Source organism: Rhinoraja longicauda, chromosome 16 (assembly GCF_053455715.1).
Source record: "Rhinoraja longicauda isolate Sanriku21f chromosome 16, sRhiLon1.1, whole genome shotgun sequence".
NCBI lineage: Eukaryota > Metazoa > Chordata > Chondrichthyes > Rajiformes > Arhynchobatidae > Rhinoraja > Rhinoraja longicauda.
In genome coordinates, this window is record NC_135968.1 from 43,463,765 (window position 1) to 43,477,136 (window position 13,372).

At 47.9% G+C, this 13,372-nt stretch overlaps 1 protein-coding gene across 2 annotated transcripts in view; it reads left to right on the forward strand.

Annotated features, from left to right (window-relative positions):
- The first annotated feature begins 4,587 nt into the window (after positions 1-4,587).
- blnk (B cell linker) overlaps positions 4,588-13,372 on the forward strand; it is a 220,857-nt gene continuing 212,072 nt past the window's right edge. Inside the window, exons 1-3 of one of the 2 annotated variants that reach the window (XM_078412878.1) lie at positions 4,588-4,632; positions 4,739-4,822; positions 7,844-7,906. In XM_078412878.1, the coding sequence (XP_078269004.1) occupies positions 4,748-4,822; positions 7,844-7,906 (138 nt within the window). In that variant the 5' untranslated portion in view covers positions 4,588-4,632; positions 4,739-4,747. Of the gene's footprint in view, positions 4,633-4,738; positions 4,823-7,843; positions 7,907-13,372 lie in introns of those variants that run through there. The other variant, XM_078412882.1, reaches the window with a different exon arrangement.

Genomic DNA, 13,372 nt, shown 5'->3' on the forward strand with positions numbered 1-13,372 from the left:
TAACGTTAACTTGTTTGTGAATATTATGAGCAGTCTTGGCACCATAACTGAGGAAGGATGTGCTGGCTCAGAAGAAGTTTACAAGAACGATCCCAGGAATGAGGAGGTTAACATATGATGAGGGTTTGACGACATTGGGCCTGTACTCATAGAAACATCGAAGCATAGAAAATAGGTGCAGGAGTAGGCCATTCGGCCCCTCGAACCAGCACCACCATTCAATATGATCATGGCTGATCATTTAAAACCAGTACCCTGTTCCTGCTTTTTCCCCGTATCCCTTGATTCCTTTAGCCCTAAGTTTAGCTGGAGTTTGGAAGTATGAGGGGGGCCTCATTGACACGGACAGAATAGTGAAAGGCCTGGATAGAGTGGATGTGGAGAGGATGTTTCCACTAGTGAGACAGTCTAGGACTAGAGGTCATAGCCTCAGATTTAAAGGAAGTTCTTTTAGGAAGGAGATGAGGAGGAATTTCTTTAGTCAGAGGGTGGTGAATCTGTGGAATTATTTGCCACAGAAGGCTGTGGAGGCCAAGTGAGTGGATATTTTTAAGGCAGAGATAGATAGATTCGTGATTAGTACAGGTGTTGGGGGTTATGGGGAGAAGGCAGGAGAATGGGGTTAGGAGGGAGAGGTAGATCACCCATGAATGAATGGCAGAGTGGACTTGATGGGCCGAATGGCCACATTCTGCTCCTATCACTTATAATCTGATAATCTTATGATCTCATCAATTTAGCTGTTCCTACTCTGTAGACCCTGTCCTGATGTGTTGGACGTTGTCGTTTATTTCCGTTTTCTGCAGCAGCTTTGACATGCACTTCACGGCTTTTAGGTGTTTCTTTGCTTTTTTCCCTCCCTCGCTAACCTCCATCATCAATCTATCTAAAGGGTGGCTTCGTAAACAGCAATCCTGCGTCCTTACGTCCTAACTAATCTTTTCCCAATCTCTCAGCAAGGGAGACTGAAGAGGGCCGGGCAAGGGGAGAGAAGATGACGGTTCATGGGACAACCGGTATAGAGGAGGAGACAACTACAAGGAGCTTTGTGGCCAGCCGCAGCTGGGACTATAAAATGCATCAAAATGCCACCACTTGCATATGGACTCGGTGGGCTATTCTGTACATTCTGCACAGACTGGGGTAATTGTGCTTATGCTCTCGGACAGTCTTGATGATCTGTATGCAAAAATATATATTACACTGCACCTGGTATACGGAACAATAAAGAAACCATGAACTTAAAACTAACTTGGTATTTTTTTTCACTTTTCCAGGTCTGATGAAGGTAGGATTGCCAACTTTCTCACTCCCAAGTAAAGGACAAGGTGATGTCACTGCCCTGTTCCCCACGACCTCACCCAGCCAGCGGCCACGTGCTCCCGCTCCACCAATGGCGGCCTCCCGAGCCGGGAGGCGGGTTGCTATGCAACCTTCGTCAGGCGGCGTGCTGGCCTCCGGGCCTACACTGTCCGGACCTACAGTATCCAGGCCTACAGTGTTAGGGCATACAGTGTCCAGGCCTACAGTGTCCGGGCCTACAGTGATCGGGCCTACCGTGTTAGGGCGTACAGTGTCCAGGCCTACAGCTTCCGGGCCTACAGTGATCGGGCCTACCGTGTTAGGGCATACAGTATCCAGGCCTACAGCTTCTGGGCCTACAGCGCCATCCGGGCCTAATACAGGACAAGGGTGGTCCGTACGGGACAAACCAATTTAGCCCAAAATGCACGATGTCCCGGCTAATACGGGACAGTTGGCAACTCTAGATGAAGGATCAATGACCTGTAAAGCTAATGTTGTTTCTCTGTCCACAGATGTCACCTGACCCGCTGAATGCGTATCAGCATTTGATGAACTTTATTGCAGTAAAACCAAGGCCCATGTGATTTGAATGTGGCAGAAATTTGAATAACAAGTAATCGGAGTTTGATGGATTCATAGTTAATTTACTGTCAACAAATAAGCCGGAGGACTATAATAGTGGAAGTAGATTTTCTTTCAGAATGAGCCAGGTAAAAAGTGAAGAGAAGTCATGAGTTCTCTATTCCATGACGTCTCTGATTCACTTGTTAACATTACCCTTGCAGCTGTTAACTGTTTCAAATTTCTCTGTAATCATAAAGTCGTAATTCTGTAAATACAGTGTTGTTATGAAGAAGGAAAAAGATAAATTGTAAATTAAGATCTTGACTCCATTAGTTTAGTTTATTGTCACGTGTACCGAGATTCTTGATTGGTACAGGTATTAGAGGTTATGGGGAGAAGGCAGGTGAATGGGGATAGGAGGGAGAGATAGATCAGCTATGATTGAATGAGACTTGAGACGGAGTAGACTTGATGGGCCAAATGGCCTAATTCTGCTCCTATTCCTTATGACATGATACCTTGATAAGCTTTTGTTGCATGCTGACCAGTCAGCAGAAAGACAATACATGATCACAATCGAGCCGTTTACAGTGTACAGTTGCCTGATAACAGCTGGGAAGAAACTGTCCCTGAAGCTGGAGGTGTCCATCTTCACAATTCTATATCTTTGTGCCTGATGGGAGAGGAGAGAAGAGGGAGTGGCCAGGGTGCGTCTCGTCCTTGATTATGCTGTTGGCCTTGCTGAGACAGCGTGAGGTATAAATGGAGCAAATGGAAGGGTTGGTTTGTGTGATGGTCTGGGCTGCGTCCACAATTCTCTGCAATTTCTTGCGGTCTTGGATGGAGCTGTTCCCAAACTGAGCTGTGATGCATCCTGATAAAAAGCTTTCTATGAGGCATCTGCAGAAGTTGCTGAGAGTTGTTGAGGTCTTGCCGAACTTCCTAAGCCTGGTTTCATAATGCTGATTTCATAAGGACATCAGAGGACCTGACACAAGTTGGCTGGGTGTAGGTACTAGTCTACATAGGACTGGGAGACTCGTTCTTGGCAAGGAAAGAAAGTCACCAAAATAGAGTGTTCCAAAATTATGGGAAGGCAAGCAAACAAGTCCAAGGCACTCCAGATGTCAAGGAATATCAAGGGATGAATAAAGAAAAGGTAGCTGATGGCAGGCTTCGAGAACTAAAAGAAGTAGATCGGGTAGATGCACAGAGTCTCTTGCTCAGAGTAGGGGAATCGAGGACCAGAGGACATAGGTTTAAGGTGAAGGGGAAAAGATTTAATAGGAATCTGAGGGGTAACTTTTTCACACAAAGGGCGGTGGGTGTATGGAACAAGCTGCCAGAGGAGGCAGAAGAGGCTGGGACTATCCCAAAGTTTAAGAATAGGACAGGTTTGGAGGGATATGGACCAAGCGCGGGCGGGTGGGACTAGTGTAGCTGGGACATTGTTGGCCCGTGTGGGCAAGTTGGGCCGAAGGGCCTGTTTCCACACTGTGTCACTCTATGACAGGCTGTAAAAGAGTATAAAATATATAGCTATAAGAGCAACAGAGAGGATGAACAAGAGGCAAAAATTGGACAAAGCCTATTTTAACTAATCGCGTTTTGCAATTATCCATGCATTTTTTCAAACCATTTGTCGATAAGTCACAAGAATAGCTATACGAGCAAAATAGGATGTCATGTAAAGCAGTGGATCATTGATAGTTCCAGTCTACAACAGACAGAATGGTCGAGTGGGGTGGAACGAACTGCAGACGCTGGTTTATACCGAAGACACAAAAATGCTGCTGGAGTAACCCAGCGGGTCGGGCAGCATCTCTGGAGAAAAGGAATTTGGTAACGTTTCGGCCCTGAGCCACTGAGTTACTCCAGCATTTTGTGTCCATCTCAGGCAGAATGGTCGATCAGATGTGAGCTTCAGTGCAAGGTGCAGGTGTTCTCTGAATGCATTCAAGAGAGAGCGAGATAGAGCTCTTAAGGATGGCGGAGTCAGGGGGTATGGGGAGGGGAGAAGGCAAGGATAAGGATAAGGGGGAAGTCTTTTAGGACCGAGATGAGAAAGTCTTTTTTTAAACAGAGAGTGGTGAATCTGTGGAATTCTCTGCCACAGAAGGTAGTTGAGGCCAGTTCATGGGCTATATTTAAGAGGGAGTTAGATGTGGCCCTTGTGGCTAAATGGATCAGGGGGTATGGAGAGAAGGCAGGTACAGGTTACTGAGCTGGATGATCAGCCATGATCATATTGAATGGCGGTGCAGGCTCGAAGGGCCGAATGGCCTCCTCCTGCACCTATTTTCTATCTTTCTATGTCTATGTTTCTAAGGCAGGAACGGGGTACTGATTGTGGATGATCAGCCATGATCACATTGAATGGCGGTGCTGGCTCGAGGGGCTGAATGGCCTCCTCCTGCACCTATTGTCTATTGTCTATTGCCTATTGTGCTCCTGACCGACATCACATCAGCTAAACGAGAGGATTCCCAGCATTTTGTGCTTTTACTTGTGTTGTTTTGCATCCACTGCTGGCTGCCACTTAACGTGTTTCTTTTGCTGACCCTGTAAGCGACCAAGTGTAATTGGACTGGGCTATTTCTGCCCTTAGATTTCCTCCCCCTATCGTGTGGTTAAACATTTACCGGTTGCACAACAGTGAAATAGCCATGGGGAACAACCTTCACTACACCCCTTTCAACCGAAATACTTCCGCCTTGTGCCGGGAATAGTCTTTTTAAAGGGACATTGGTTTGGAGCGTGAGAGTGAGTGAGCTAGCGGAGCGGGTCGGGAGCTCTCAGCTGTAGTTGCTCCAGCGGGTCTCTGTGTCTATTAACCCCCCCAGCATCTGCGGCTCCTTCACCCCCCCAGGCAACACCAATGGCAGCGAGGTTGCCCAACCGGGTGGAGTGTGAAACCTGGAGGAGCTGGGACCTTGCAGAGTTCCTGCGCTCGGTGAGTCAGACTGAAGTCCTCTCTCACTTCAAAGAGTTTCAGGGAGACGCTGGAACCACCTTGTACTGAACGTTGTGCTTTCAACGTGTTGACAGCGTAGACTCGAGTGAATGAGATGACTTTGAATGTTGTAGTCCAGTGAGCCCAGGAATCATTGCAATCATTGCAATCATTACGTATGCCTTCTGGTATTTCATATTTCCATCACGGGGTGGAAACATAGAAAAAAGGTGCAGGTGTAGGCCATTCGGCCCTTCGAGCCTGCACCGCCATTCAATATGATCATGGCTGATCATCCAGCTCAGTAACCTGTACCTGCCTTCTCTCCATACCCCCTGATCCCTTTAGCCACAAGGGCCACATCTAACTCCCTCTTAAATATAGCCAATGAACTGGCCTCAACTACCTTCTGTGGCAGAGAATTCCACAGACTCACCACTCTCTGTGTGAAGAAATGTTTTCTCATCTCGGTCCTAAAAGACTTCCCCCTTATCCTTAAGCTGTGACCCCTTGTTCTGGACTCCCCCAACATCGGGAACAATCTTCCCGCATCTAGCCTCTCCAACCCCTTAAGAATTTTATATGTTTCTATAAGATCCCCCCCCCTCAGTCTTCTAAATTCCAGCGAGTACAAGCCTAGTCTATCCAGTCTTTCTTCATATGAAAGTCCCGCCATCCCAGGGATCAATCTGGTGAACCCTGGGATGGGTTGTAAGTGTCTACCCTATCCATGCCTCTCATGATTTCATACCCTTCAACCTCTGGCTTTCCAGAGGAAAACAATCCAAGTCTGCTGAACCTCTCTCCATGTGGCTAATAATATATCCTCTAAGGTAGGCACGAAATGCTGGAGTAACGCACCTGTAACAATTGGTCAACTTGGACAGTGCGGCACAGTGCAACTCAGGAACGTGTCCTGCATTTGTACCCAGCACAATGCCAAGACCAACTTGCATCTACCTGCACTTAATCCATATCCCTCCACTCTCCGCACATCCAGAAGTCCCTTAAATGCAACTGTTAGTGTAAGAAAATAACTGCAGATGCTGGCACAAATTTGTTTCACAAAATGCTGGAGTAACTCAGCAGGTCAGACAGCATCTCAGGAGAGAAGGAATGGGCGACGTTTCGGGTCGAGACCCTTCTTCAGACTGATGAGTGCAAATGTCGTACCTGCCTTCACCACCACCCCCAGCAGTTTGTTCCAGGCACACACCACTCTCTTTGGGGGAAAAAAACTTGTTCTGCACATCACCTTTAAACTTTGCCCCCCCCCCCCCCCCCCCCCCCTCGCCTTCAACGCATGTCTTCTGGTATTTCATATTTCCATCATGGGGTGAAAAGGTTGTGAGTGTCTACCCTATCCATGCCCCTCATAATTTCATACCCTTCAACCTCTGGCTTTCCAGAGAAAACAATCCTAGTCTGCTGAACCTCTCTCCCTGTGGCTAATAATATATCCTCTAAGTTAGACACAAAATGCTGGAGTAACACAGCGGGTCAGGCAGCATCTCGGGAGGGAAGGAATGGGTGACATTTTCTGAAGAAGGGTCTCGACTCGAAACGTCACCCATTCCTTCTCTCCCGAGATGCTGCCTGCCCGGTGAGTTAATCCAGCACTTTGGGTCTACATTCGATTTAAACCAGCATCTGCAGTTTTTTTCCAACACAATATTCTATATACTAAAACTCTTGTTTGTTTGTTTGTTTGTTTGTTTGTTTGTTCCTGAACTACAGCCAAAACGGTACACAATAGCACAACAATTTTGGCCCACCTTACTCACCGTTGTCGCTTTGGTGCTAATGGAAGAAGTTTCATTGAAATCGGTGTTATATTTTTTAAGTTATTCACATTTTAAAGTTTAAATCTGTCTCCTGGTGGAGGGAAGGGGGGGGGAGGAGGGAGGGGGGGAGGAGGGAGGGGGGAGGAGGGAGGGGGGAGGATAAGGGAGGTTGAGGGGGATGGAGTGGGAGGGAGGGGGAGGAGAGAGGGGGGATGGGAGAGGGAGGGAGGGAGGAGGAGAGAGGGGGGGATGGGAGAGGGGGAGAGGGGGAGGGAGGGGAGGGGAGAGGAGGGGAGAGGGGGAGGGAGTGGAGAGGGGAGGGGAGAGGGGGGGGTGAGGAGAGAGGGGAGAGGGGAGGGAGGGGAAGAGGAGGGGGAGCAGGGGAATTGGAGGGGGGGAGTGAAGGGGGGAGCGGAGAGGGGGGAGGGGAGAGGGGGGGGCGGAGGGGGGAGGGGAGAGGGGTGGAGGGGAGAGGGGGAGGGGAGAGGGGGAGGGGAGGGGGGAAAGGGGGAGGTTGAGGGGGATGGAGTGGGAGGGAGGGAGGGAGGGAGGGGGAGGAGAGAGGGGGGGATGGGAGAGGGAGGGAGGGAGGAGGAGAGAGGGGGGATGGGAGAGGGGGAGAGGGGGGAGGGAGGGGAGGGGAGGGAGGGGAGGGGAGAGGGGGAGGGAGTGGAGAGGGGAGGGGAGAGGGGGGGTGAGGAGAGAGGGGGAGGGGAGAGGGGAGGGAGGGGAAGAGGAGGGGGAGTAGGGGAAGTGGAGGGGGGGAGTGAAGGGGGGGAGTGAAGGGGGGGAGAGGGGGGAGGGGAGAGGGGGGGGGGAGGGGGAGGGGAGAGGGGGGGCGGAGGGGAGAGGGGGAGGGGAGAGGGATGGGAGAGGGGGTGCTGCACCAATGCAGGAGAGGTTTGGGCCCAACGGGTCCACTTGGTCTAATATCTTCTATTCCTGGCATCATTCTGGTAAACGTTCTAGAACTGCACCCTTTTCAAAGCTCCACATCCTCCTAGTAATGGGGTGACCAGAACTGTACAGTATGTAACACAAGGCAATGCCTGCATTGTTATAGAATGGAACAAAATGTCAGTTTACAGCATGCATTCCACTCAGTAGTAATTTAAAATAAATCTGTCGATTATGCAAATTCCTGTCCTAACTACAACTTTTTGCAACAGTGTTGCCTGGTTTCTTCACGTTGATTATTTTTAAGTTAAATGTTTTCCAATTCTGTCTTTATATATAGAATAATTTATATGACACCGCCATTGTTGTGGAAAAGCAAAGAATATCTGGAGAAGTATTCTTGGTAAGTCAATGGATTCTATTTGACTTTCTTTCATGAAGTTGAACTGATGTTTTACCTCGTAAGGACACAGTAATGTAACATTGATGGGTGGTCTTGAATTGCACATGCCCTTTACTTATTCATACAGCATCTCATTGGTTATGATTTATAAAATAACAACAAAGTATAAACTTCAAGTAACCCTTGCTTTCCCTCCCTCTCCAACCCCACCCCTTCCCATTTCTACGACCAGTCTTACTGTCTCCGACAACATTTTTAAATCTCTGCTTTGTTATTACCTTCTCCCAACTAACAATGATCTATTCTACATTTTCCTTGATCTTCATTCCCTCTGTCCTGTTTTCACACCTTTCACTTCCGTATCTATACACTTCCTTATTTATGCACCTCCCACTCCCCTGACATCAGTCTGAAGAAGGGTCTCGACCCGAAACGTCACCCATTCCTTCTCTCCAGAGGTGCTGCTTGACTCTCTGAGTTACTCCAGCATTTTGTGCCTATCTTCAATTTAAACCAGCATCTGCAGTTCCTTCCTACACAATAAAGTACAGTTAAGGAGATTAGAAATGCCCCATATATTTGGTATATAAACAACCTAATGCTTCTGCATAAAAGAAGGCAAGGAAAGGATTAAGTCTCTCTTTAAAGGTTTTATATTGATTGGATACCATATTGTTTTCGCCCTAAATTGTACCTTGTAGAGAGGCTACCCAAAATTAGATAAGAAGATGCTATGGCTTCTCTCACCTATGGTCGAGGGAAAACTGAGGTTTCGGGAATGAAGTCACTTCAGGGTATATGTATGAAATACTCCACCAAAGGGTCTGACGATAGAAATGGAGGGAAATTGGAAAATGGAATGGTTCTTGCAAAGAGCAGAATGGATGAAACTTCAGTTGAGAAGTAAATTGATCCTTATTTTTCAAATCTGTTCCTTCAGGAAATTGGGATGGGCACTTGAAAGGGAATAATTTGCAGGACTATAAGGGAAGAACAGGGAGAATGGAATGGGTTTGTTAGACACTAGAATAGGTTCATTGGCCTAAATAGTCTTCTGTACATAACAATTTGACTGCTGAAGGCTCTTTCAAAGTTTAACATCTCTATTTTTCAAATGCATCCCTTTAGGTAAGAACTTTAGTGGGTCGCTTATATTTTCATGGTAATTTCCAGATTCATGTCAGGATAATAATATGAAATTATCCACTCAGCAGTTTCATACATAAGGTCACCATTTGGGCCTATGAGAGATTTTTGGTAGTTATGTAAGTTGTGCACAATTGGCCTCTTGGTCCTTCCCCATTCCCCAATTTATTTTTTCATTATTTTCATTCCTCTAATTTTAGAATGCTATTAATTCATCCCATAAGATAAACATCTGTGTTTGTAATGTGTCAGTCTGAAGAAGGGTCTCGACCCGAAACGTCATCAGTCTGAAGAATGGTCTCGACCCGAAACGTCACCCATTCCCTCTCTCCTAGATGCTGCCTGGCCTGCTGAGTTACTCCAGCATTTTGTGATACCTGTGTTTGTAATGAATATGATCACTCCTGGGAAATCCTAAGAAACCGGAATAACTGATGACATTAGAACAGGTGTAAGTACATGGTTGAACTGGCCTCAAGAATAATTATTCTTCAGGAGGTTGAACTGGCCTCAAGAATAATTATTCTGAGAACATAGTCTGAAGGAATGAACCTGTAGCTCGGTGGAAATTGCATGCGAACAAAAAGTGTGTTTGGACAGAGAAGATTCAATTTCCTGTCTGCTAATTTTAGCGAAAAGTGCCGATCAATGTCAAAGCTCATCAAAGAACTTTCAAAAGTTTAAAATATCTTTGGAGGCAAGCTGTCAATAGGTCAGCAGAACATTGAAGATGGGTCTTTGAGAACCGCCTCCAGAGTGTTCAGTTTGCAGAAATTGACATGCACTGTCCCTTCAGATTATAGTGTAGTCTCAGGAAACTCATTTAAGTGCAGAACTGGATCAGCATGAACAAATGAATACATCGGCGAGACCAAACGCAGACTGGGCGATCGTATCGCGGAACACCTTCGCTCAGCCCATGTGAACCAACCTGATCTCCCAGTTGCTGGACACTTTAATTCTCCTTCCCATTCCTACACAGACCTTTATGTCCTCGGTCTCCTCCATTGTCAGAGTGAGGCTAAACGCAAACTGGAGAAACAGCATCTCATATTTCGCTTGGGCAGCTTACAGCCCAGTGATGTGAATGTTGATTTCTCTCACTTCAGGTAGTCCCGGCATTCCCTCTCTCTCTTTCCCTCCCCCACCCAAGTCTCACTAGCTTCTCATTTTCACCCAACAAACAGCTTACAATGGCCTGTTTCCTTTATCATGGTTACTTTTTTGCATCTTTCATTCGTTGCTCTTTATCTCTCCACATCATCATCTATGTCTCTCGTTTCCCTGATCTGTAACCAGTCTGAAGAAGGGCCTCGACGTGAAACATCACCCATTCCTTCTCTCCAGAGACGCTGCCTGACCCGCTGAGTTACTCCAGCTTTTTGTGTCTATCTTCGGTTTAAACCAGCATCTGCAGTTCCTTCCTGCACATGAACAAATTAACGTCATTAGATTTCTAAAATGGGTTGTGTTAACATGAAACATGATAGTGCACAGTTTGAGCTGCTTTATTAAATCTTGCACCAAGCACAAAAGACAATAATGTGATTTGATACCCCTGATGCAATCAATTCTTTCTGCCTCAATGTCATGATGCCAATAGTAAGCATTATAGAGCTTACTCATTTGCTAGAACTTTCACCTGATGTTTACCTAATGCCTTTGGAGTTCTCTATCCACCCTCTGTCTTGAGGTTGTAAATGCCTCTCTTTAAGGACTGGGCGATGGTGTCGCAGTAGTAGAACTGCTCCCTCTCAGCGTTAGAGTGCATTCGATCCTGATCACAGGTGCTGTGCAGTTTGTACAGGAGTTTGTACAATCTCCCTTTGACCGCATGCGCTTTCTCCAGGAGATCTGGTTTCCTCCCACACTCCAAAGATGTGCAGGTTTGTAGGTTAATTGACTTCTGTAAATTGCCCCGAGAGTGTGGAATGTTAAAGTGGGATAATGCAGAACGAGTGTACAGGTGATCGATGGTTAATGTGGACTTGGAGGGCTGAAGATTCTGTTTCCCTGCGGTACTTCTACAGACTATAAATCTAAAGGACAAATATGGAAAGGTTTTCAACCTCGAGGTACAAAATCCGTTGCTGAGTGTCCACTTGTTGCTAACAATATGGTCATTTGTGATTCTGTTCAAGTCCACTGCCCATTTCAAATATGCCACCTTTGTTCGTGGATTGTTCCCTTCAGCTTGGCGATATCCCAAACAGTTTATACCTCATGAAGTCTTTTTGGTCAGGATACAGATAAGAAACTTTTAGGCCTCGTCTCTGGAAGAAATGGGACAAGTGTATTTTCAATTTATTAGCTGAACCTTGAGAACAAGATCTAACAATTACTGGACCTAAGACCAGGCCAGTTGGTGATTTTAGTGATCTAATTGTACTTGCTGTGAGAAAACCCGTGGTTTAATTTCTCTAGTTTGCAACCACTGAATGCAACCACTGAATTCTGTTTCGACTAGCTCAATGATAAACTAAGACAGTGGTTTAGATTGCAACATTCTTAAAAATAACACAGCGTAACTTTTTATAAGCTGTAACAATACTTTCTGTAACATCAAAAATAGATAATGCTATATAACATATGACAGGTGATATGGTCACTTGTAATGGTTTCTTCAGGTCAGCTTCTCATTAGAAATCAAACCTGCTTTAGTTCTGACGTTAGAATACGGCAGTTGCTAGACATCCTGAAATAAAACAAATGTCAAAAATATTTAGCTGCTCAGCCAATATCTGTGGGGAGAGAAACATTTGTCTTCGAATAGCGAAAGTCCTGGATAGAGTGGAGAGAATGTTTCCACTGGTGGGAGAGTCTAGGATCAGAGATCATAAGCTCAGAATTAAAGGATGTTCCATTGGGAAGGGGAGGATGAGGAATTTATTTTGGTGGTGAATCTGTGGAATTCATTGCCACAGAAGGCTGTGGAGGCCACGTCGATGGATATTTTTAAGGCAGAGTTAGATAGATTTGTAGTGGGCCAAGTAGGCCGAAATAACGACAAGTAGACAGGATTAACGAAAGCGTGTTTACTGTATCTCTGGAACTCCAAAAGGGAATGAGAGTCATGCGGTCCCTGACCTTTATACTCCCGGCCGAAGTCCGCCTCCTTGGATCGACCCATTCCCGTGCCGAGGGGTCGTGAGTGGTATGGCCCGACCCTCGGGAGCCGCCACAGGACCCCCCCCCCCCCCCCAGAACCAGAGGCACGAAACGCACCGGTGGTCGCACTAGTCGACCGAACCGTGTACGGTACCCGTCTGACGGGGGGTCTGGCGGGGGCACAGCTGGAGGGACAAACGGGGGGGCTGGCGGGGGCACAGCTGGAGGGACAAACGGGGGTGGAGAAGGGGGTACAAATACCGGTCGAGATGAGGGGATCGGCGGGTGCGGTGTTGGAGGCACTTGCAAAGGGGGGCGCTCGCGCGGCCGAGGCTGTGCAACCCGCACCGGCTGGTCAATGTCCAAGTGCGCTGGCTTGAGGCGATTAATTGACACGGCCTCCGGTCGGCCCCCCATGTCCAACACAAAAGTTGTCTCACCGTGCTTCAGCACCTTGAAGGGGCCCTCATAAGGTCTCTGAAGCGATGCTCGATGGGCGTCGCGGCGGAGAAAAACGTAGGCACGATCCCGAAGGTCCAATGGGACGTGCGGGTGGAACGTCCCATGGTGAGACGTAGGGACGGGTGCCAGTTTTCCCACTCGCTCACGAAGGCGCTGTAGGGTGAACGAGGACTGTTCCTCCTGCCCCGGCGACGAGGGCACGAACTCCCCGGGCACGGTGAGCGGCGACCCGTAGACGAGCTCGGCTGATGACGTTGCGAGGTCCTCCTTTGGTGCCGTCCGGATGCCTAATAAGACCCACGGCAGTGCGTCCATCCAATCGGGGCCGGAGAGTCGTGCCTTCAACGCAGCCTTGAGCTGCCGGTGGAACCTCTCCACCAGGCCGTTAGCCTGCGGATGGTAGGCCGTGGTGTGGTGAAGCCGAACCCCTAACAGCTCAGCCATGGCTGACCACAATTCAGAGGTGAACTGCGGTCCCCGGTCTGATGTAAGGTCCACCGGCACCCCAAAGCGTGCGATCCAATTTGCAGCCAACGCTCGAGCACACGTGGCCGTGGACGTGTCGGTCAATGGTATGGCCTCTGGCCACCGGGTGAACCTGTCAACCACCGTGAGGAGGTGAGTAATGCCCCTCGAAGTCGGGAGGGGACCCACAATGTCCACGTGCAGGTGGTCAAATCGGCGGTTTGGCAGACCGATTTGCTGGAGAGGCGCCCGGACGTGGCGCTGGATCTTCGCCGTCCGGCACGC